Raw genomic sequence first — 22,186 nt, 5'->3', positions numbered from 1 at the left:
AATGCTTTTGGGTCTGGCTGGCAACGGATTTTCATATAACGGCGGTGGATAATGCTCACTTTTGAATCGAATTTGCTGCGAGATGTTTGTTCGTCATTGTAAACCATTTGGATGTATGATGTAAACACGGAAGAACATGTCGCAGCAAATCTCGCGCATGTGCACAAACATCAACAGAGCCACTGGGAGCTACTGCTACAACAAGGCTAAAAACAGAGATCTAATACATTTTTTCTGAACAACTTTTTCATGTGGCGGCTTCAAGACACTTGGGTCAGTACGGACGAGCAGTATGGAGGTATTTGGATGTTTCATAGTGTGTGTTTTGGACGATTCAAAAGTGAACTCTATCCACCACCATTACATGAAAATCCGTTGCCAGCCGGACCCCCCCGGAACTCCAAAAGGGTTTTCCTTGGCATGACGGCGAGTAGAAAATTGGCGAATTATCGATTTTGGGTGAAGTATCCCTTTAAGTGTAAAACAATATTGGTATATGAACTTCCCCACTTAGCAGATTAAGAGTCAAGGGTAAAAAGTTCAGCTTTAAATAGAGCATCATGGTACAGTACCTCATCAAAGAGATCACAGGCTCTGTAAGGCGGACCTCTCTCTGAGACGAAGCCAGCGAAGGCCATGCCATCCAAAACCTTGGTCAGGAAATCATTCTCAATGAGGCCTCGCTGGCCCAGGAAGGCAGTCTGGATAATGTCAGAATTAGAGCAATTACGATCCGGCACAGATGGGGAGCTATGTAATGTCGTTCATATGGATATACTGAAAAACAAGCATAGTGATCACAGCCATTTTTTGGATCGAGATTACAAAATCCGTAAAAATATCTCTCTGCAGGGGGGGGGGGGGGGGGGGACTTCAGACTGACATCCTTAACTGTTGAAATCATGGACAAGTTCTGTAGCATGAACAAAGGGGGAAGTAAGTCAAGTTACAAGTGACTACATGCAAATGAATTTAATTTACTTTACACATAATTATTTGTGCTTGTGGGTAGAGGAGATAAAAACAAAGCTCTCTCAAGCCTCCTCCACTAAGCGATACCAGGCCACTAAGCAGAGCGTTTGTTTATAATGTGATCCATGTGGGGTACTTTGAGGATGATGTGCTAAGGGGTTACTATGGAGACACCACAGACACGAACAAACAAAAACCCCAGCACACAACAAAAATGTAAACCTAATACTTTTCATATGGCTCATTGCCGGGCTTTGCCCAAGGTTACGGGACTGTGTCCGAAGCTCGCATAAACAGAGGGATAGCATCGCAGGAGAGTCACGGAGCCGCCATGACACATTGTAAAACAACATGCAGACTCTGACATGCACACACAAACACACACTTTATTTACCCCTGACAGGTTTATCTGTCTTTACATGTAATTCCACACTCCTTGCTGGACTCTTTCTAAAACATTCTTGGCAGATTTAGAGAACAATGTGTTTGCTGAAGAGCAATTGCTAAATAAAAAAGAATCTAAGGTCACCGGATGGGAAATAAGTCTTTTGCAAAATCTTGAATTTCTACAGTGGGAATTCCATTATGTTGCTTTCTTACCTTGTGAAAATGAATAACTGGTTCAGAGTGGATGCGGATGAGCTGCAGGCAGGACCTGTAGCCCTGGAAGAGTTGTGCAAACAGCCTGAGAAAGACGGCCCTCACCTCCTTATCCTAGAACACGCACACACAGACACACACTTCATCAAACAGCTATGCCAAAACTGCAACAGACATCTGCCTTGAGGGTAACAGGTTACCGTCAGTTAGTGCCCTCACTTTAACACTAACCTTTTTGTGATAAGATAATTTTTAAATTTTTTTTTTTGATGAAAGCAACCATGTCCTCCTCATGTGGGAGGAGGAGGACGTCATTGCTCATGGTGATACCCCCAGGGGGTCGTGGATGTCGGGTATCATGTGATAGTGATGCTGACTTACCAACAACTTGAGATTGGAGGGTGCAGTGCGAGGTGGAGGGAATGCATTATCTGCTATCTCCAGATCAGGATGTAAAACCTAAAAAAAATAAAAGAAAAAAATGATTATCTTACTCATGTAGAGTTACATGAAATCACTTAAACAGCAACATAAATCAATGATGAGCAACCATTGCTAACTTGAGTAATTCAACCTCTTAGGAAGTGACTTATTTAAGGAGGTAAAGCAGGAGCATCAATCACACCAGCAGTCACGGCAAGTTTCAGTATAAGAACTTCTTAAGTACTGTAAGTCCGTCATGTGCTTTTTAAAGTGTTTTGGATATAGACCCATAGACACAGTACAGTATATACACATAGTTACCAAAGACATGCCACTGTATATGTCAGTGGTTCCCAAGCTTTTTTGGCTCGTGACCCCATTTAAGCATCACATATTTCTGGCGACCCCGCGATCACGTGATAGCCATCAATCAAGAATGTACCGAATCAGATATCTTTATATGCTGCATTTTATTTGAATTCCATTTATATTCAAGAATGTGAAAGTATAGAATACAGTTGTTTAAGATTGTGTGTGGTATTTTTAATCATAATTTTAAAAAGAATAATAATTAGTTTAAAAAAAAAAAACTATCAATTACTAGACAATTCAGACGACCCCAAGTGGGGTCCCGACCCCAAGGTTGAAAAACACTGGTCTATGTAGTGTTGAAAGTTGGATGAGTTTGGATGACTTGATTCTTTTTAACTCACTTCAAATGTCATTATGTGCATCGGTATTTAAATAATGTGGTTGCACCTTAATGTGTGTTTGTGTGCAAGTGTGAGTGGGAAACTGTGCTTACCAGAGACAGGGAAGTCTGTGTTTGGTGTAACAGAGGTTCAGGGAGCAAGGACAAGTGAATACACTCTGGGATCTTTATTGTTCCTCCATCCAGGTCAGCAATAATAACATCCAACTGGTGAGAACACATAAACCACAGACAGACAGGTCAGCTTGTTTGATTGCAGCTGGGGAGTGTGTGAGTCTGTGAGGTACGACACGTAGGCCTGACAAGGTTCGGCCAAAAGCAACTAAACAAACATCTTGCAGAGGGGCTGACTACTTAATCTTCATGTGTAAAAACTTCCTGAAAGCAAAAGGCTTTGTTATGGGAATACTCTTGCCAGTAGAAAGAACAAATTGTTAAATGTCATGATGCATCATCACTTTTGGGATATCAATATCAGACTCTATAAAGACTCCAATATTTGTTAATCATTCACAGGTGCTGGGTAGGATAGTTTGTGATTGTCAAGCCCTGCAAACAAATATGAGATGCAAATGCACATCTACACTCACCAGATCCTGGATTTCGTTCTGAAACATGGAGTGCACGCCGATGATAAAAGGAGTGGGGGAGCTCAGGACCTCCAGCAGCCGCGAAGGCAGAATGGGGATGTATGGGTAACTGGATACACGAAGAGACATTTATGATTAATGTGCAGAAATTGTTCAATATCACTGGGAAGGCGGATGAGGAAGAATTACTGGATGACTGAGCAACCGAGAGCCCAAAAATAACTTTCCCTGCAGAGAAGTGAATGTGGTTGATTGAACGCTATTATGAAATTGAAACTGGAATGAGTAAATTCACAAGAAGTGATAAGACTGCAGTAAAGATTGAAACTCTCTGATAACATTCAGCCATTTTGCAATATTATCACTTACAAGTTTTGGAAATTTTTACACCATCATCACATACCAGGAACTTGGGCAGTGGGTCAAAAATTATGTTAATATTGATAAAGTGACTTACAGAGGGGAATGACAACATGGGAGGTAGAGGTATTTTTAGGTCATTTCACTGCAACAGTCAGATAACCTCATATATTTGTGCCACTTATGTAAAGCAGTCTTTTAGAGTAAGAAGAAACTAGTTTAACTTCTAGCACATCTGTTGATATCAGTTTAAAAATCACAATATTGACACAAATAAAAAGCCAGCTCATCATATGACTGAATTATGCCTCAATGCTGCAATTGTGTCCCATTCACCTATTATTAGGAAAAGTATATTATCATAACAACTGTTGTTACTATTACTATTTCTATGGTTGTTTGGGCAAAACTGTACAAACCAGAGCAGAGTAACAATATCTCACAATATCCGGCAGTTTGCTTTCAGTTTCCTATGTGTGAATGGTTATATAAAATGCACTCATGCTGAGGTTTGTAGTGGTTTTTAAAATGTCATATTGAGGAGAGAAATTGCTTCTAAAGTTTCCTGAATTTCTGACACAAGAGAGAGTGACACATGCATAATGTTTCCCAAAAGGGAAGGAAAGTGATCACTGAAAAAAAAAAAAAAAAAACCTGAATTTACAACACATGTAAGGTTAAGCAAAGTGCAATCTTCAAGCTGTGATCTCATCGAGTGGGTATGGCTGTTTATAGAACTGAGTGTTGTCAGGTAAAGCATCAGTAATATGACAAACCAGTGAAGTCATGACACCAGACAAGGTGCCAGGTAGGTGAGGGCCCGGGGTCAAACACATTCTTACCTGTATTTAAGGGGAAACATGAGGGCTTCCAGGGCGCGGCACGCCTCTCCGAGCCTCTGGTAACTGGTGGAGTGGAACAAAACCTTGTGTTCTGTCAGAACTGCACAAAACAGGCTTAAAACGTTTTGGATTCCTGGAATGTGAAAACAACAGAGAACAAAACGAATGAGGCGTTGGTTCGAGTATGACTTGCAGATTGTTCCAAATAATTCATCAAGCATTCATGGCTATTTGCGCAGGATTTCAAACCTCAAACACACAGATTAGGACAAACAATATCCTTTTGAGGGCTCTCAGCATCCCCCATAACTGCTTCAAGACACACAGTGCTGCAAAAACAAAGCAATTTCCATCACCACTGGTCATTCCACCACCTCTTCATTCAGTGCTGTAAATTTAAAACACACAATGTTTCAACACCACCGCTTTCCTTCTGCCGCAACTTCCGCAACTCATCTGTCTGCCATCCACTTTTTTCACCACAGCTATCTTTGCTCTGCCTCCTCACAGCACCTTAACCCAACCCTGACTGACACCACTGAATTAAGCTGCACACCTATCTGAGAGCTGCTGAGAGCATCATCCGGCGTCAGCAGCACTGCCAAAAACACTGTTGCAATAAGTGTTGCCGCAGACACTTGGAAAGTCTTTTCTACCTACGAAACTCTTCTCAGTCAACTCCCATTGGAAACAAATCTCTCAGCTTGAAAAGGTGTTGCCGTGTTTCTCTCTGCCCCTGATTCAACACACCACATGTCCATCCTTGTCTCCACAGATCAAGGACGCACCTTCTCGTTCATTCACTTCTCTCACCGACTACGATGCCATTGCCAACGTCAAAATTTCTGAGTAATTGTCCAAATGTCCAACTATGTGTGCTGTACTGTACCTCACTCCCACAAACCTCCTCCAAGCTATATCTCCCACCATTGTACCAGCCATCATGTGATAAACTTATGATAAATGTTTCACTGCTTTCGGGAACTTTTCCAACCACATTCAAACAAGCTCTCGGGTAACTCCTCTGCTCAAAAAAAAAAAATTTCACTTGGCACTGCTTTTGACCAGTCTCTAAAATATTCATAGGTACATACTTCCGTTTTTGTTATCAAGAGGGGGATTTGTAAATATGTCTCCAAATGTAGGCCAAGACCTCATTGACCTCCACTAGTTTACCATGGCCACTTAAATCAAATTCAACTCATTAATGATTGCCTTCAGATTGAGATCTAAATCTGCATCATTGAGTTCAATCATACAAATGTATCTTTCATCAGCAACAGTCCAGACTGTTTTTACATGTGGTTCCCTGATGGTGGAACAACTTGCTAAATGCAAATCAGGGGGCGTCTCTGTCTATATTCAAGAACCACTTGAAGACTTATCTCTTTTTTAGAGCACCTCTTCTCCTTACACTTAACACTTACAAGGTCCTCTTTGTCACATCTTGTCATCATCATACTGAATAGAGGTGGTACTTAGTGTTTAAACTGAGCTGAACTAGTGTTGTCCCTCTTGTAAGTCGCTTTAAAAAAAATAAAAAAAAATAAAAAAATAATTAATTGTACATCTATTTTTTCTGCAGTGCTTTCCAAATCAAACATACTAATATTCATATAAAAAAGTGACAATGCATTGGTACTGCATTGACTCATTGTTTTACACTGGATGGTGTAGCTGTGTTCATTGTAATTGCCAAAGGTTTAATCTAGTAAAAAGAGCTCAAAAGCTGCAACTACACAACAACTCAATATCAAAAGTTAGAATCACTGTACATAATTATCCACTTGTATTTCAAGACATGTAATATGCTGGCCCATAAAAACAAAAACGCATTTCCACAATGAAATGGGACAGTTTATGTTAAACACTGAATATAAACCTACAGGAAAACTCATCTCTGAAAAACAAAGGGAAATTACAGACTCTCATACGGTATAAATAATCCTTCAAATGCCGATGTGACAATCAGGAAGAATTCCAAGTTTACAGTTCCTGTTATTGTTTCCTATCAAGCAACTGACAGACCAATTCATCACACATTGGAGTGATAAGGAGAGAGGAACACTGGCAGACATATCCGCGCCGCTGGGGGCGCTGGGTCTGGATGTTTGGCTGCCAGACTGGAGCAGCTCAGTGATAAACAGGAAACACAAGCCTCAACAAAATCTGAGTTCTGAAGGTGAACGAGCTTGTTAAACCCGATGAGTTCATTCATCTTGTTTGGGCGTCGTGGGTCCAAATGATGCAATTTTAAATGGGACCTTCTTCTTTTTTGAGACAGATGCAAATGTGCCTTTTATCATGTGACCAGACAATTGAAGCTCATGTTTCATAATCACACCTCTGGTTCAGGTGTTTACTTATCTTGTGGAAACAGCGACACATTTCCGAGCCCTAAATAAAAAGTAACGGCCCCCGGACAAAAGAAGAGACAAAGGCAACAAACAACAAACAGCAGCGCTGTTGATGCACGGTTTTATCTCGCCCTGGGGAATGTACTTCCTGTCCAGTGTGACATGTTTAACACACATTCCTCTCTGGTGACTCGGGTGACCTGTGGACGCAGAATGATATGCCGACCTGCCTGTCTGCACAGCTACTACTCTGCCCTTATATGGGCATCAGGATGACCTAATAATCGGAAACGATGCACTTGTTCCCCGTGATTGTAGATGATCAACCGATATTTACCTTTCTGCAAGCATGCAAAGAAATCAGTTTTAGTGCAGAAGCAAAACCATGTCTTCTAGTATCTGAGTCTGTCAGTCACCTCCACTCTGTATGCTTTGAGTCTCAGTCAGGTGCCTCCTATACTGTACAATCAAAACAATCATTATATTACAACAACCTGTTACTTATTGCTGCAACAGAAGAAGGACCAACAAAAGATGGATAACTTTTTCCTTGTACATCTGCAGTATGTATTAAGCATGTGAATGGAAGACTACAGGACAATCACTGTTAAAGGAATAGTGCAGCATTTTTGGAAAATATAATTATTTACTTTCTCTTGCCAAGAGCTACATGGGAAGGATGACACCGCTATAATATATGTATGTAAAATATAAGCCTTACAGCCAGAGACAGTTACAGTAGCACAGCTTAGCCTGAAGATAGGGAGAAAGAGCAAACTATGCCCATCGGGCGAAAAATGCCTACTCCAGCATCTTTTAACCTCACCAATTCCTCACAGCATGCCGTTTTACATGTCTAAAAATGACAAGTTGTGGTTTTAGGGCTAGCTATTTTCCACTGTCTGCAGTCTTTATGCTAAGCTCCTGGCTATGCCCTTATATACAGTATTGCCTGTATGGCACATAAAACACATAAAATAAAGCAAGGAACTGTATTCCATAAAATGTGAAACTATTCCTTTCATCTGCAAATCCTAAATAAATAAACAAACAAACAACAGTATTTGTCACTATCAGTGACATCCTACAATGGTTAAACTATTGCTGTTTCCCTGACCTCGGATGGCCTGACAACAATTAAATAAAGCCAGACTTGAGCACAACAACACTTTACACTTATCACGCAGAGCTGTTTTCATAATGCACTGTAGTGATTAATGGCAACCGGCTTGTGCAGACTCACGGACTCATCATCGCTTGGTATTATGTCAAGATTGTTTTGTTTTGAGTATCGAGATCCCAGATTGGCCGCAAATGTTTGACTTCCACATGACCCGGGTCACATGCGAATGAGTGAAGTACCCCCCATGTGCATGTTTTTCACTTTGTCCAAACAAAATCCACTGTATTTCGAAGCATGCTCTTCTAATCAAATGAGGATGAATAAAGATAAGATAAACTTTCCATGGTAGATAAAATTTCATGTAAATTATATTAAATTTCTATCTTCTTGTCTTGGGTCCCTGAAAGTGAACTAAACCTGATGGATCTAGAATAATCGGAAAAGCCAAACCATTAGTTTCAAAGAATGTCACTGTGAGTGTGCTTTTCAGAAAACACACATTGACTGCATAAACCCTTTACATTTCTCAGAACATGTTACGCAAACACAGCAACATGAAATCAGCGGACTGCATCAAACCTTTACCATGTGAGAAACTGATGAAACCACATAATCTTGCCTCAGACACATTTATATTAATGTAGAATGAATCCCTCTTCTTAACGGGGTCAATGCAAAAGTCTCCTAAATGTAACCGTCCTACAGTACGGTAGTTGATCATCATGTGATTAGCAAAACAGAGCGAAGCCTCCCAAAAACTCTGATGAGGATCAAGTCTGAATGAATGTAAAATATGTAACAACCAGTAAGCTGCTTTATTAAAGCAACTAAGAGCCAAAACAAAGCCAGTCAGATTATAACAACCAACAACACAAAGTAGTGTTGTGTAGACGCTGAGACCTGCAGACAGAAACGGCTCCTTATTCTATTAATTATGTGCCATGATTTGTGTAAACAACAACTCAATGACACAACATTAAACTGTAATCGCTGTATACTCCCTAACAAGTTACGTAGTGACTCATTTCCCCTCTTGTCTCATGATTACTAGCAAGTAGTTATCTAAAGGTTCCTGGACCCACCCAGCTGCTGGAAGAGCAGAGCAACACTCTTGCATGTGACAGGCAGTGTGTCGTTCAGAGGCGTCTGGATGAGTTGCCGGTCTCCCGCTCCAAGGCTAAACAGCTTCTGTAAAGAAAAAAACAAACGCAGTAAAGGTCAGAAAACAGCCATGGAAAAAATTGCAATGTCCATCATGTCTGCAGGGTCAAGCATTTACAACTGCAACAGACAGTCATTCATTTAGATTTATAGCCAAGTGCACTGGGGCTGCATCAAATACTACAGCTGCAGGACTGGCTGAATAAGCCGTTTGAGTGAGTTCTTACTGAGCAAAGGAAACCTCAATTATATGTTCACCTAAATATAACTGGTCCAGAACACAGCTGCAGATAGATCATCTATAAAAATATCCTTCCATTAAACGAAGATCAAAAACATATTTTGACGGCGTGTCCGCTGCTCAAATGCACATTTACCGATTCGTCAAGTCAAATTAGTGATGCAACAAGTGTTCTCTGAATATCGGGTCATTAATGGTTTGTGGTTACAGAGTACTGAGAAGTGGAAAGTGGCTGGTGCAGTGTGGAGAAAGAAGAGGAGTTCTTCAGTCATGTGGAAGATCAAAGGTGTCACAAGGTCTCATTCGTACAATTCTTGACATAGGTGTATGTTTAACTAGGTGCCGTTTTGACAAATGGGTCTGTTGCACTGATGAGCTTCTCCCTGAAGGCAGACTGGAGGTCTTGGGATTTTTAACTGGTGTTATGTGGAGAAACATGAATTAGGCCAAATTCTTCTTCTCTCCTATACTGCGTTAGGAAAAATTTAGAACAAAAATCATATTTTTTTTACCTCTATGATGCAGATTTCTCTCCTAAGCAGTAAACACACAGCACGTTTTTATCTTTATAAGTGAAAATAAGTAAACTATTGTCTAGTTCAGTGCATTACAAGTTGTACCTTCTGACACTTGGCCACCAAACTGCAGCAACAGGACTTTTAAAAAAAAGTTATAAGCTATCTTAATACACTGACATTTAAAATATATTCCTCTGAACTTCTATAAACACAGTTTAAGAGCTCTGTTGTCCTTCACCCCTCTCGAGGCTGAGGTATTTTGCTCCGAGTAACACGATGGAAAAAAAATGACGAATATGTATTAGAAAATTACTGCCTGTGGCTGGATAATAATCTCTGGCACCATCTGAACGCGATATTCTTGACTGGCTGCACAGAAAACATAAATCTCTTTTGTAGCTGCACCACTGAGCCTCAGCCATCACCTCCATAAACAATCAATGTCTCACAGTAGACAGGATTGACACGGACCTTTCCCCCCGCAGGGCCCAGTAGCAGAAAGAACGGTGACATGTTTTGCAGACAGAGAGTGGTATTAGGAGACTTTTGCCTCATTTAAGTCTTACCTGCGCTCCACCACCGAGAGGAACCTGGAATGTGAAGAGGTTGGCCACCAGACCCTCTAAAGGGAAATTCAGGCTATCGATGTACACTGTGTAGATCAAACCCAAGCACCCCTGGAAGGACAACAAGTGTAATTACACACTGAACGATAAAGAGCATAAACTACACAGTTTACACTACAGTTTTGCAGCTGGTTATATAAATCATCATCTGCGTTTATGCTATCTGGGCTATAAGACAAGAAAGGGGAATTGGATTAGTCAGCACCAGATACTGTAGGTAAAAGTTTCATAGCACAGAGTGTTCCAGTAGCTGCTGCTTGTACAGCTGAGCACCTATTACCATGGGCAACGTGACGCAAGTCTGAGGAAACTATGATCAACTTCAAGATCAGTTGAGCTTCTGTTTATATCTCATTCACTTTACTGAGGAGTGTGCTTATGCTTAAGCAAACTGTGGCTTACTCTGCAGACAGTACAAGTCAGATTAGCATTATCTCAGAAGTGCAAGATGAAAGCCCTCTTAACAAAAGAAAGAAAAACATTTTTTTAATCAAGATTTAATCATAATCTTGTTTTAGTACCCGGAATATTTCGGGATAATCCAGCCTGGACACGAGAATGAGACTTTTTGGTGCAAACACTTGAGCTGGTTGGATCAGGCCATCCTCCTCTTCCTCCTCATCTTCATCTCCATCAGCTTCAATGCTCTTTGATCCCTGAAACATTAAAAAAAAGAAACTATTTCAGTGAAGGGTTCATGGACTATAGGCCTTGGACTGTTCTGTAGAGCATGCCAGCACCGCTGAGCTCCTAGTTTAAGCTTCTGTATACATCGTGTGCTTCAAACTTAGACTGTCCTGTACGTGTCTGGCATGCATTATACAGTAGTACATCACATGTGTTACTTGTACTTTTTCCAGAGACTGATGTACCCCAACATAAAGAATGTTCAGTGGTAATGTATTAGATGGTCATTCCTAACTACACATTGTGCATTTTTGCTTGAAAAGTGCATCTTAAAATAGGATTTATTAGTTCTATTCCAGCTACAATATAAAAATAGATCCATTTAATGAGAGATACAGTCACCAAAAAATCTTAAAAATCCTCCTTTGCCTCCAGAGAGAAGACACACATTTATGAATGTTTACACTACTAATTATCTCCTTTCTTAATCTGTCCATATTGAGCACAGTTGCTGATCCCACTGGAGCCGATGACTGAACACAACAGATTTAATAAAATTACAATGAAGTTCATGAAAGAGCTCCTTGCCTACAGAGACATGGGTCATATGAGTGCATTTTCTTAGAGAGGAGCCAAGATTTGAGAGATAAATATTGCTTCCCTCTCATGGTCCCATACTAAGACAGCAAATGTAAAACATCAGAGATATTAGTGACAACACTAGACATGATAAAAACTGAACAAGGTTTAGTGTTTATTATGTTTGGCAAGATATAGTCTTTAGAGCCTTCACACAATATTCTTTCATCAAGGTCACAACTTATCTTAAACTCCTTTTAAAAACACTGTCAGAGTAACCTGTCATTGCAACTGTAATTGCAGAAAATATTATTGCCAGATATAAGAAATGTGGTGAAATGAGCATAACAACTGTCCGGTTAAAGAGAACGGCATTCAGATTTGTACTGGAAGAAGCCAGGTAGTACAAGTGGACAGTTTACTGTAAATCAGATGAAATGTTCACCAAAAAAAATGTTTTATTTTTATTTTACCATAATCAATGGTATCTACTTATACCCAGAAGTTCTATCAGGACACTGATAAACCACCCTCTTGGTGCTCATTCCTGACCAAAAGCCCTTTAGTAGTGAAAACATGCCATAAGTGCTTCAGTATCTTGGGACCAAGGAGTATGGGATCAAAATATCCCATTCAGATAGGGGTCACATCTCACCATTATTCTTAGGATTTGGTTCAATTATTAGACAAAATACATTCCTCCGCCGCCTGTCTTGACTCTCGCTGGAATCCGACTGAGCAGATAAGGATGTCAGTTTAGAGAGGAGAGATTGTTAAAACACCCTCACGTTTCAAGAAGATCTTCAGTGCCATACACTGAATCCAGGAATGTGTGTTTATTTTGCAGGAACACGATGTGTGGACGAGGCCGAATATAGCCTCGTCGAATAATTAACACAAGGCCAACAAAAAAGGTGAGGCTAAGCTTTCAGTCTCTACTGTAATATACACACAGCATCAATGTGCCTGGGTCAAGTGTTTTTTTTTTTAATGTACACAAATATTACTGATCTATTTCAGACACATGTATGGAAAAAAAATACTTTAATTTCCTGCTTCTGATTAAAAGCAGAGTTCATGACCATCCTCTTTTATCTGTTACTTTTACAGTCTGTTTTATATCACTCACCTTCACAGTCAGGTGAAAAACTGATTTCTGAGAATAAAATGTAAATTCTGTAGTAGATAATGAAGTTTGTACAAAAATCTGGCTATATCCTATAGTTTCTGTGAAATATTATCTATTAGACCTGGAAAATATCTGACATAACTAACATAACCATTTGAAGTTACTCGTGTCCTGCAGACCAAACACAAACACAGACTATGGAGTATGTCTGGACTTGCCCAGATAACAGTAAGGAGACACACATACATAAACAATAGCCCCCATAATCACATCTAAATTTGTCGTGAATGACAACCCCTATTTTTTCCGAAGAGCCAGTGTGTGGGCAGAAAACAAAGTGGGCAGGATTTACAGTAAGTTTCGATGCTGAACAAGCTGAAGTCTCGAGTATATTTGATTCAGTTGAGGGACTTTTAACAATCAGTTACATGCAATGACAATTAAATCTGTTAGTACGCTCTGTCAAAGACACCCCATAACAGTAAACAAGTGGGCTATTTTTGGTTATTTTCTTCCTTTGATGGGGCAATTTGCCCTGAATCCATCCTCTTCTGACGCTTTTGTACCGTGGAAAAACACGCCCAGTTGTTCAACACCAGAATGTTTATCTAATTGTAGCGTGATTCACACAACAAACCGAGATGTAAATTAATGAGAAAAGGATGAACTACTACAGCGTTGACTCCAAACATTCCACTAAAGTGACGTTCACTGCGTACAAAAAGCTGACACAATTATTCTTGTAAGATGACCGCATTTTGAATTTAACTTAGAAATGATTTGCTGATCTAAGTGGAATGTGATTGATTACCGTCTTCCACATGCGAAAGGATGTGAAGTCACAGTGGGCAGAGTGTCCAGAGTCATTTAAGGCCTCTGACAAAGTGAAACACAATGAAACAATTACCCTGGTATTCTGTGGTCTTTAGGCAACAGGGGGGAAATTAACAAGATCATTCATAAGTATAAAAATGATCCATCGAAACAATTTTGTTGTAATCAATAATTTATGGGATTTTTGAACGTTTGTGGCCTGACCACTAAACTGTAATCAACCACAATCTCGTATGCATGAGTAAACAAAATGAAGCATGCTCGAGGGGAGCACAGGTCCATCCTCCCTTTTTATAACAGTGTCCCTCCGCCAGCACACAGTTTATTAGACTGGATCCAAGCAGGCTTTTGTTTTCTTCCACGCGACAGACATTCCTCAAAGTTACAAAAGTGCCAAAGACAGTAAAAAAAACAACAAAATAAAACAAAAAACACAACAATAAGCCTAAAATGGAAAACAGAAAATGAGAACCATCACATTACTCAACTGAGATATCCCCAACGGCCTCTAAGAATCATGAGAGAGACACATGAGGATGAGTGTGACCTCATGCTCATTATAAGGCTCCATGAAACTGAGGATTATCACTGTGATCGTCCTATAAAAAGCCTTATAAGGAGGACGAGGAACTCACAGTGATCTGATGCGCAGATGTCTGATGGAGTGACACAGTGAAATATTTATGATTACAGATTTCACTACAACAGCATTAATGACAGTAACATGGTTCAGTGGTTAGCACTGCCCAATGAGCTCAATGGGATTTGTCATGTTATTCAAATGTTCTTCTTTTCACTTGATACTTGTGTTAACTCGTATCAGACATGGAGGATAGAGGGTTTTTTTCTGCCTTAGCACTGTCGTCTAGTCCTTGCACATCTATAGTGTGTGTTTTGTGTGGGTGTTTGTGTTGCAGACGTACCTGCAGATTGACCTCAGCCTCATAGAAAGTGAGGCAGCAGCAGAAGTGTCTGTCCGACTCAATATCTGTCAGCACGACGGTGAAGAAGGTGGGTACCTTCCTGTCCCTGGACAACCTCCAACCTCCAGGCTGGCAGAACTGAAAAGACATTCAATAAAACACCATTACATGAAAATAGAGGATATTCATACAAGTTAAAACAACATGGTCAGATATACGGAGTGTTTCAGTGACTGAAGCTGCAACAAGAATAATCTTTGCACCTTCACAGTTCTGATCATTTCAAATCCAAATACATTTTGTTTTGTTTAAGATTTGACATTGTTAAAGGCCCAGCAGTGATGATGATGTCCTCTGAGACTCTCTGCTGGTAACCTACTGTATTCAAACCGTAAATTGACAGAAAATCAACATACATGTATTACCGTAGCTTGTCTAATCCTACAGTAATGCCTCCATAGAGAACATAGACAGGACGTCCTGTCTCACTGCAGCAATTACGTCTGCTCATCAGAGCGGGAAGTGGCAAGTTCACTATTTATTTTCCTCTACTGAAGAAGTCATCAGCAAAGGACGTAACTGCTTAGAAACTCTCTGATCATAAAAGGAAACATCTAAAGTAGGATTGAAAATGAAAAAAAATCAGCACACCAACACAGAACACACTGGATAAAACAGAGGTTATAAACTTACACCAATAACAAATATTTATTTCTTATACGAGCAATAGGATTTCAGTAATCAGCATGTACTGTATAAGAAAAGGAGATAATATTATTAACTATAAACTGACTAAACTAAACTAAATTCTTCTAGATCACGGATTCAGTCTCAAAGTTATTGGTCAAGTTTTGGATACGAGTTAGTAAAGCGCACGTGTATTCTGAAATATTGTTTTGTACGAAGTTAAGCTCTTCCAAATATTTCCTGGAATAAATTATTATTGATATTTCCAAACACTCTGTTTAGTATTTAAGATTCACACAAATCAACAATTTCTGATGCATGACAAAACTGAGCCATTTTTAGCAAAGTGTGGGCACAGAGTGACTGTTACCACAATAAAACTCATTTTAAACAGGTTTTAGGTCTCAAAGCAGCAGAGTGAGTCATATCCAGTCTTGACACAAAACATCTGCGAATGTTGAAAAAAACAAGCTTTTTGTGATGCACTGCTGTTAGACTTATACAGTTAATCAACAAGCTTATTTTATAAATGGAGACTTTATTTTCATATTTTTTGTAGCAACACAACTAACAAAAATGTGGCTTTCACACAAACACGTGAGTCTACAAACCAATAACAAAACCAACCGCTGTGAAATGGGTTCATATACAGAACAATGTTAAACTAAGAAAAGTATGGGATTACTCTGAGGTATGGAGAAATTAAAATACAGTATTATTATTTGAAAGTGAGAGTGGCACAGAGGAGGGGAGAGGGCCAAACTATGGGATGCAGGTGGGCATTTGGTCAGAGAGTCTCGTGTTTGTGTCTGGTCTCTGTGTTTTTCCTGGAGGCCCAACTGGCCTGGCTCTAAAAACGGTGTTTAGACTGCTCCTCAGGGGTTACAGAAGGGATCACCAGACACATGGAGGAAGAGAGGAGGAGGAGGGACGGGTAAAAAGGAGGGGTGGGTGAGGGCAAAAACAGATGGACCGATGGATAGATGATGGATCTGTGTACAGCCAAAAGAAAAATATACTGGCAAGGGTTAAGTATCTGGGGCAGAGGAAGAGGAGATGGAGAGGGAGAGGAGAGTTGATGAAGAAAAGGAGTGAAAGAGAGGAGATGAAGAGAGGAAAGAGAGGAAAAGGGGGAGGAAGGATTTGGCTTGTTCCACGTGGAAGATTGGACCAGGATGCCACCATCTTCCAGCAAATACAATAGCTCACAGGAAATCTGCTAAACCTGCATTGTGGTGAGGGGAATGTGTGCGTGAGCGAGCGCGCGCGCGAACGTACGTGTGTGTTTGTGTTTGTGTGTGTGCATGACAGGACCCAAGGACCCAAGGACAAGTGGGGATAACTGTGATCCTGTCCTAAACTATTCCAACTATGCCATTCATTGTTGTCAAAAAAGAGATAAACACCTTTGGGTCTGCATAGCTCAGAAGATCACAGGAGATATAACATCCTGTTCTGTGTGAGTGTGTGGCCATTACAGCGTATGCATGTGTGTGTGTGTGTGTGAGAGAGAGAGAAAGAGAGAGGGTCTTAGCGACATGCAGATAACACGTGGAGAGGCGAAGTGGTGAGAAGAATCATTGACTTCCCTGATATTAAATCAGTGTTTCCTTTCGGCCCTTATCTCTCCTGTAGGTCTGCAGAAAGACACTTGAGGGCTGGCGCGGGTTCAAAGACACTTTAGGGAGCGCGGTGTTTAGAAATCTTCACTTTATTCAGAGGCTATTGCATTCAGACAAGAGTAATGACATCATTGTACACATAACTTATTGATGGAAAAAGATGAATGATGTTGTAGCTGGATGTGATAAGGACATTACAAAGGCTGCAGTACTCAAATAACATGAATCCGCACATCCCTCTTTGTTATATTATTGTGCAGTGCATTTCTCAAGCTAGTAAACATGTTTTCATGTGACTTTATTTAATTATGATTCATTATGACTATGAGTATACAGTACAATGACTAAGAATGCATCTTACACAAAGGGTTTTGTATAGTTTAACAACCTGAGACAGTGTCCTGATGATTTCAGAGTCTGTCCCGTCTTTCTGAAGGACTGCACCGTTGTTTATCGTTTTAAGTTTAACTACGCATGGTCCTGTGTAAACAGAGATAATATGCTTATGCTATTTGTTTAAACATCCAACTTGAAATAATTTCATTTGAAATTCAGTCCAACACAAAATAGTGTAGATATAAACACACACCACATTTCTGAGGTCAGTCCTGGCAGACAAAATGGATGATGTTCTCAAATATTGACATGGAAATATATTGGTATTACTTCCTCTTGCAATACACGACGAGACACTGGGGCAAAAAGTAAAGTAATACCGTGAATACCTTATTGTGTTGCCCATGAAATGAATGACACTAAACCTCAGGTGAAGAAGAAACCGGAGAAGGAGAAAACAAACCACAGAGGCAACATCAACTTTCCAGACAAAAACCTGGCCCAACTTTTTTACAATGGCACAAAAGTAAAATCGATCCCGACTACATGACATGAATACTCCACACACACACACAAACACCACCAGACCATGCAGACCACTGACGCTCACCTGCGCATAAACACACATGCGGACACATAAACAATTTGACACGACGACTTGTTCTATTTCTTCTGACAGAGAGAAGCATGTCTTTTCCTCTCAAACACCAACACACACCTGGGCATTAACATACGCAGCCTTCATGACGAGGAGTGGACCAATCAGCAGCCAGCTAATGATGATACTAAAAGGAAACACACACACTGCACTGGGGCCATAGCTGCTCTACTTACTGGCAGTTCGGCCCTTTGCCAGTTTCTGTCGCAGCAAGTGTGTGCTCATGTTTAAGGGGCACTGACTAAGCTAAGACTCTACACATATTTTGTTAAACATTGTTACATACCAGTTGTCAAAGTTTGTGAAACTGACACCACAATACAGTAAATAATAAATACATACATAGCTCATTCCTGATTTTGGTCTTTCAATGATAATTCTTTGTCTCTTATTATATCTTTATCAATTCAATTCAATTCAATTCAATTCAATTCAATTCAATTCAATTCAATTCAATAAAACTTTATTTAGAGGCAATTAAAAAACACACACAGGCGGTTATTCACGTGGAAATAAGAGTGTAAGAAATAGAAATAAATAAATAGATAAAAACAGTGCAAAAAAACATATTGTAAGGTAATGTGTTAATTTGAGTCCCACCCCTAATGTTTAAGATTTAAAGGATCAGAATGTTAATTGACAATAAATAACAGAGAGAAGAAACAGACGTTATTATCAAAATCAAAATCTCATCTGACACAGGCTGTACTGTACACGCTGCTATAGCATGACACAGAAATCAACTGTAGTGCAACAGGTGCAGGGGTCATTGCTTGGGAAACATAGCCTTTACCGAACACACATACACATACAGACACGCGCCTGCAGGCTTGCATGTCCGCACACACACCCACACACACACCAAGAGAAAGGACATCTCCTATTCCCGAATTAGACCTCAGTCAAGTGACAAAGGAACTCCGGGACAGACTTGCTGTATTGATGTCAAAGCGTAACTGCCTCCTGTTAAACCCTCTGCATCACATCATGTGCTGCAGCCTGGCATGACTGACCCCCAGCAACTGCACCGTTCACCTACTCAGGCACTGACACTGGATCTGCAGTCTGACCTGCTAAGCATCGTCACAGCAGAGCGCTTCGAGGAGCAGCACCAATAAAAAGAGAAGAACAAAAAAAAAAAAAAAAAGCTCACACACACACATGTACACACGCACGCACACACAGGATTTGCCTGATCGGGACAGGGCTGCATTCTTATACTATGACAAGACATTAATGTCTGGTCATGCTGGTGCAGGCCAGATATAACTGGGGCGGCAGCCATTACTAAAGATGACTCAGGACAAATCCGCAGCCGCTAACACCGACCTTAGAGTCTAGCTTTTCTTTTCTTTTTTCACCCGGTGTGCTGAAAGCAAACAGGTTTACTGTGTTTTTACTATGACCCCAACATTTGAGAGTCCTGTAGTGAGGGAAATACAAACAGATTTCGAAGGGTCATAAAACCTTTAAAGTGTTCCCGTTACCACAAATGAGCTCAATCCCACAAATTCTTTCAGAGAGGGGCTTATTTCATAATATGGTTGAGTTACAAACCCAAATGAAATCAGGCACCAAACCTCTTCATGTTTTCTCTCCATAGCAATAAAATGTGAGTAGACTAAGCTGTCTCCTCTGATCTGGGCATCAGCAAGAAAAACCCTGGACTGAATGTGGGGAAAATAGAAAACCGATACTAATAAGATATATCACAAACGACCAAAACATTTGTCAACCTGAAATGTATTTAAAAATAAGTAAACATGATGTCATGACTATCTCAGAGAGGAAAATATTGAGATTGTAACCATCTATACTTATAGATACGAGTGGTGAACTGTTGATGGAGTAAAGCGACTCACTGCCAATACAATGCGGTCAGGAAAACTTAGCAACAGATGTGCACTACACTACACTGTGTACTTCCATCGTTCCTCTTCCTTCCACCTTATTCTTGTGGAAGAGACACATGCCAGGAAGACACACACACACAATGACGGAAAGTAAAGTGCGAGGTGTCAGGGGGGGAGGAGGGGGGCAGAGAAGGACTGTCCAGGGGTGAGAAGGTCGATGGCGTGCTGCCTGCCCCAGCACTTCTACTTTATCAGGTCCTGCAGGATGAGCAGCAGCGGACAAAACAACCAGAGACGGCTGCTGCAGCTGAGCGGTTTGGCGCACACACACCACATGCATGCACTCCCCCCTCCTCCTCCTCCCCCCCATCCCTCACTGGTCTCATTCCCTCAAGGTCAGCGCGATGAGTACAAGAAAGAAAACTGTCAACAAAATTACCATAATAGCACCGTTACCCAAACACTATTTAGCGGGTGCCGTGAGTTAATTTTCTGCGCCAAAACGTTTAGTGTTCGCACCCTCGCCGAGCGCTCCGCCGAGGTGGCAGCTCTCCCCTCCAGTTCCATCCCTCATCTCGGGCCCCCCCACTGTCGCCAGCAATCCTGGTTTCCCTTTGCTCATCTGTTATGCAATTCCAGGCACATATGGTTCATTTTAGACATAGATATTTTTAGACGGCCATGATGAACCACTGTAAATCAAAAAAAAATGTCTAGTCAGAAAGGACAGGAAGAGTCATCTAGCAAGTATTACAAACGGCACTGTACACAACATTTTTAGCTTCATAGATGCCATATGTGTAGGAAATCTAACACTAGACAAAAGGCCCACAACATGTATTTTTAGTTCATATGTAAAGGGTTTTCTTTTTTTTTTTTTAGCCATGCACAGTTCAGCAACAAGCTGAGGACAACTGTGCCGAACCCCCATTTCCCCCCAACATCCCCTGGGAAGATTTGTTCACTCGAGGGTAAATACTTGGGTTTATTTCAAAACAGCATAAATTAAAAACATACGGCCAGTTAACCACATGAAACATGAAAACAGAAATGCATAAAGTGGCAAATAAAAAAGGACTCTTAACATAATTAGACATTCCTGTGCCTAAATCAATCTGCTGTCAGATCAGTCCATCTTGCTTTTGTGACCGAACCCCTGAAGCCAAACCTGAAGCATCCGTGAGATTTTCACGGTACGCATGTGGATCCCAAACATGCAATTATTTAAATGTATTATGTAAAAACTAGGTTAATAAACACCATATATTCCGAGCGTAAAGGAGGTGAATCGTAGTTCAGGGAGGATCTGCCGTGAAAAGTATTCGAAAGAATAAAAATTCCCCTTCAGAATCCAAGAAAAATCCATGGATTTTCCCGGCACTGTTTAACAGCAGGTTCTGGTGATACAACTGATATTAAAACCACTTGAACAGTTTGACAACAAGGACAATCCAATAAATATTCCCATTGTTGTGATGAAAACTGTCAAAATATACAGCGGTTAGATCAACTGTGAAAAGCCTTTGGCGTTCTGGCAAAAACAATCAATGATTTCTGCTAAAGAGGAGCCCAGTCTGTCGTGTATTGACATGCCAGCCTAATCTACACATTTAATCGTGGTCGAAACAGTTTGTCAGCACACTGCACTCGTTGGGCAACACTGAATTTATTTATTTTAAACATGCTGTTAAACGTTAACGATGCACAACAAACAGTGACGAATTTACTGGTGGATAAGTGACACTGACTGTTGAGTACAGGACATAGCCTATTGTTTAAGTAGACTTGGTAAATTCTACCACTAGATACAACATGTAAAATTATAAAAACTAAATCTTTTTTTAGGCTCAACGATGTGGCCTTAACCTCAAAATTCAAAAAATGAGGAAGAGAAAGAGAGAGATGACAGTTTTGCTTTGACATAAATTTTTGTGGAAACCAAACAGATTAGACTTCATCATAATTCAAAGAGGTTTTGTCAAGAATAAATACTGAGAGATATTTTTCTGCAAATACAGCTAATTATCTACATGAGTGACGCTAGCAGCCTGACAGGCCCTCAGTCATGATTGCAGAAAATACAGCAAGTAGATGAAATGGTCAGTGGAGCAAATGGTACTCTATGTATTTTGTGGTTCTGCCCATAAAATTTTGATAAGGAGTTGAGCTTTGTCACCTTTAAGTTAAGTTCTTTTGTCCAGATGTGTCCCAGTGACACTGCAGGGTCACATATGGCCTCCAAACCTCGAATGCCTGCAGCTGTGCATTAGACCTTCGACAACCTCACCTGCATGTGCATGACTGTGAAGTGAATCTGCACTATGGTAAGAGGCACCTACAGTTGGATCCAGACTGAACACAATGTCCTCGGGTCAGATCTGTAAGTGCTTAGCCTTGTGCATTCTTTGACTTT

At 40.5% G+C, this 22,186-nt stretch overlaps 1 protein-coding gene across 4 annotated transcripts in view; it reads right to left on the bottom strand.

Annotated features, from left to right (window-relative positions):
* Window positions 1-22,186, bottom strand: part of sbf2 (SET binding factor 2) — a 101,785-nt gene that overhangs the window by 42,288 nt on the left and 37,311 nt on the right. For all 4 annotated transcript variants that reach the window (XM_084001612.1, XM_084001610.1, XM_084001611.1 and 1 more), the window contains 10 exons: window positions 14,618-14,755; window positions 11,047-11,181; window positions 10,466-10,576; window positions 9,062-9,167; window positions 4,500-4,632; window positions 3,298-3,406; window positions 2,801-2,914; window positions 1,954-2,031; window positions 1,573-1,686; window positions 573-701 (listed from right to left, as the gene is read on the bottom strand). In XM_084001612.1, coding sequence (XP_083857738.1) covers window positions 573-701; window positions 1,573-1,686; window positions 1,954-2,031; window positions 2,801-2,914; window positions 3,298-3,406; window positions 4,500-4,632; window positions 9,062-9,167; window positions 10,466-10,576; window positions 11,047-11,181; window positions 14,618-14,755 — 1,167 coding nt within the window. The remainder of the gene's footprint in view (window positions 1-572; window positions 702-1,572; window positions 1,687-1,953; window positions 2,032-2,800; window positions 2,915-3,297; window positions 3,407-4,499; window positions 4,633-9,061; window positions 9,168-10,465; window positions 10,577-11,046; window positions 11,182-14,617; window positions 14,756-22,186) is intronic.

Source organism: Trachurus trachurus (genome assembly GCF_905171665.1).
Source record: "Trachurus trachurus genome assembly, chromosome: 3".
Taxonomy (NCBI): domain Eukaryota; kingdom Metazoa; phylum Chordata; class Actinopteri; order Carangiformes; family Carangidae; genus Trachurus; species Trachurus trachurus.
Note: the sequence above shows the minus strand (reverse complement) of the source record. Positions and strands in the feature narration are given on the sequence as shown.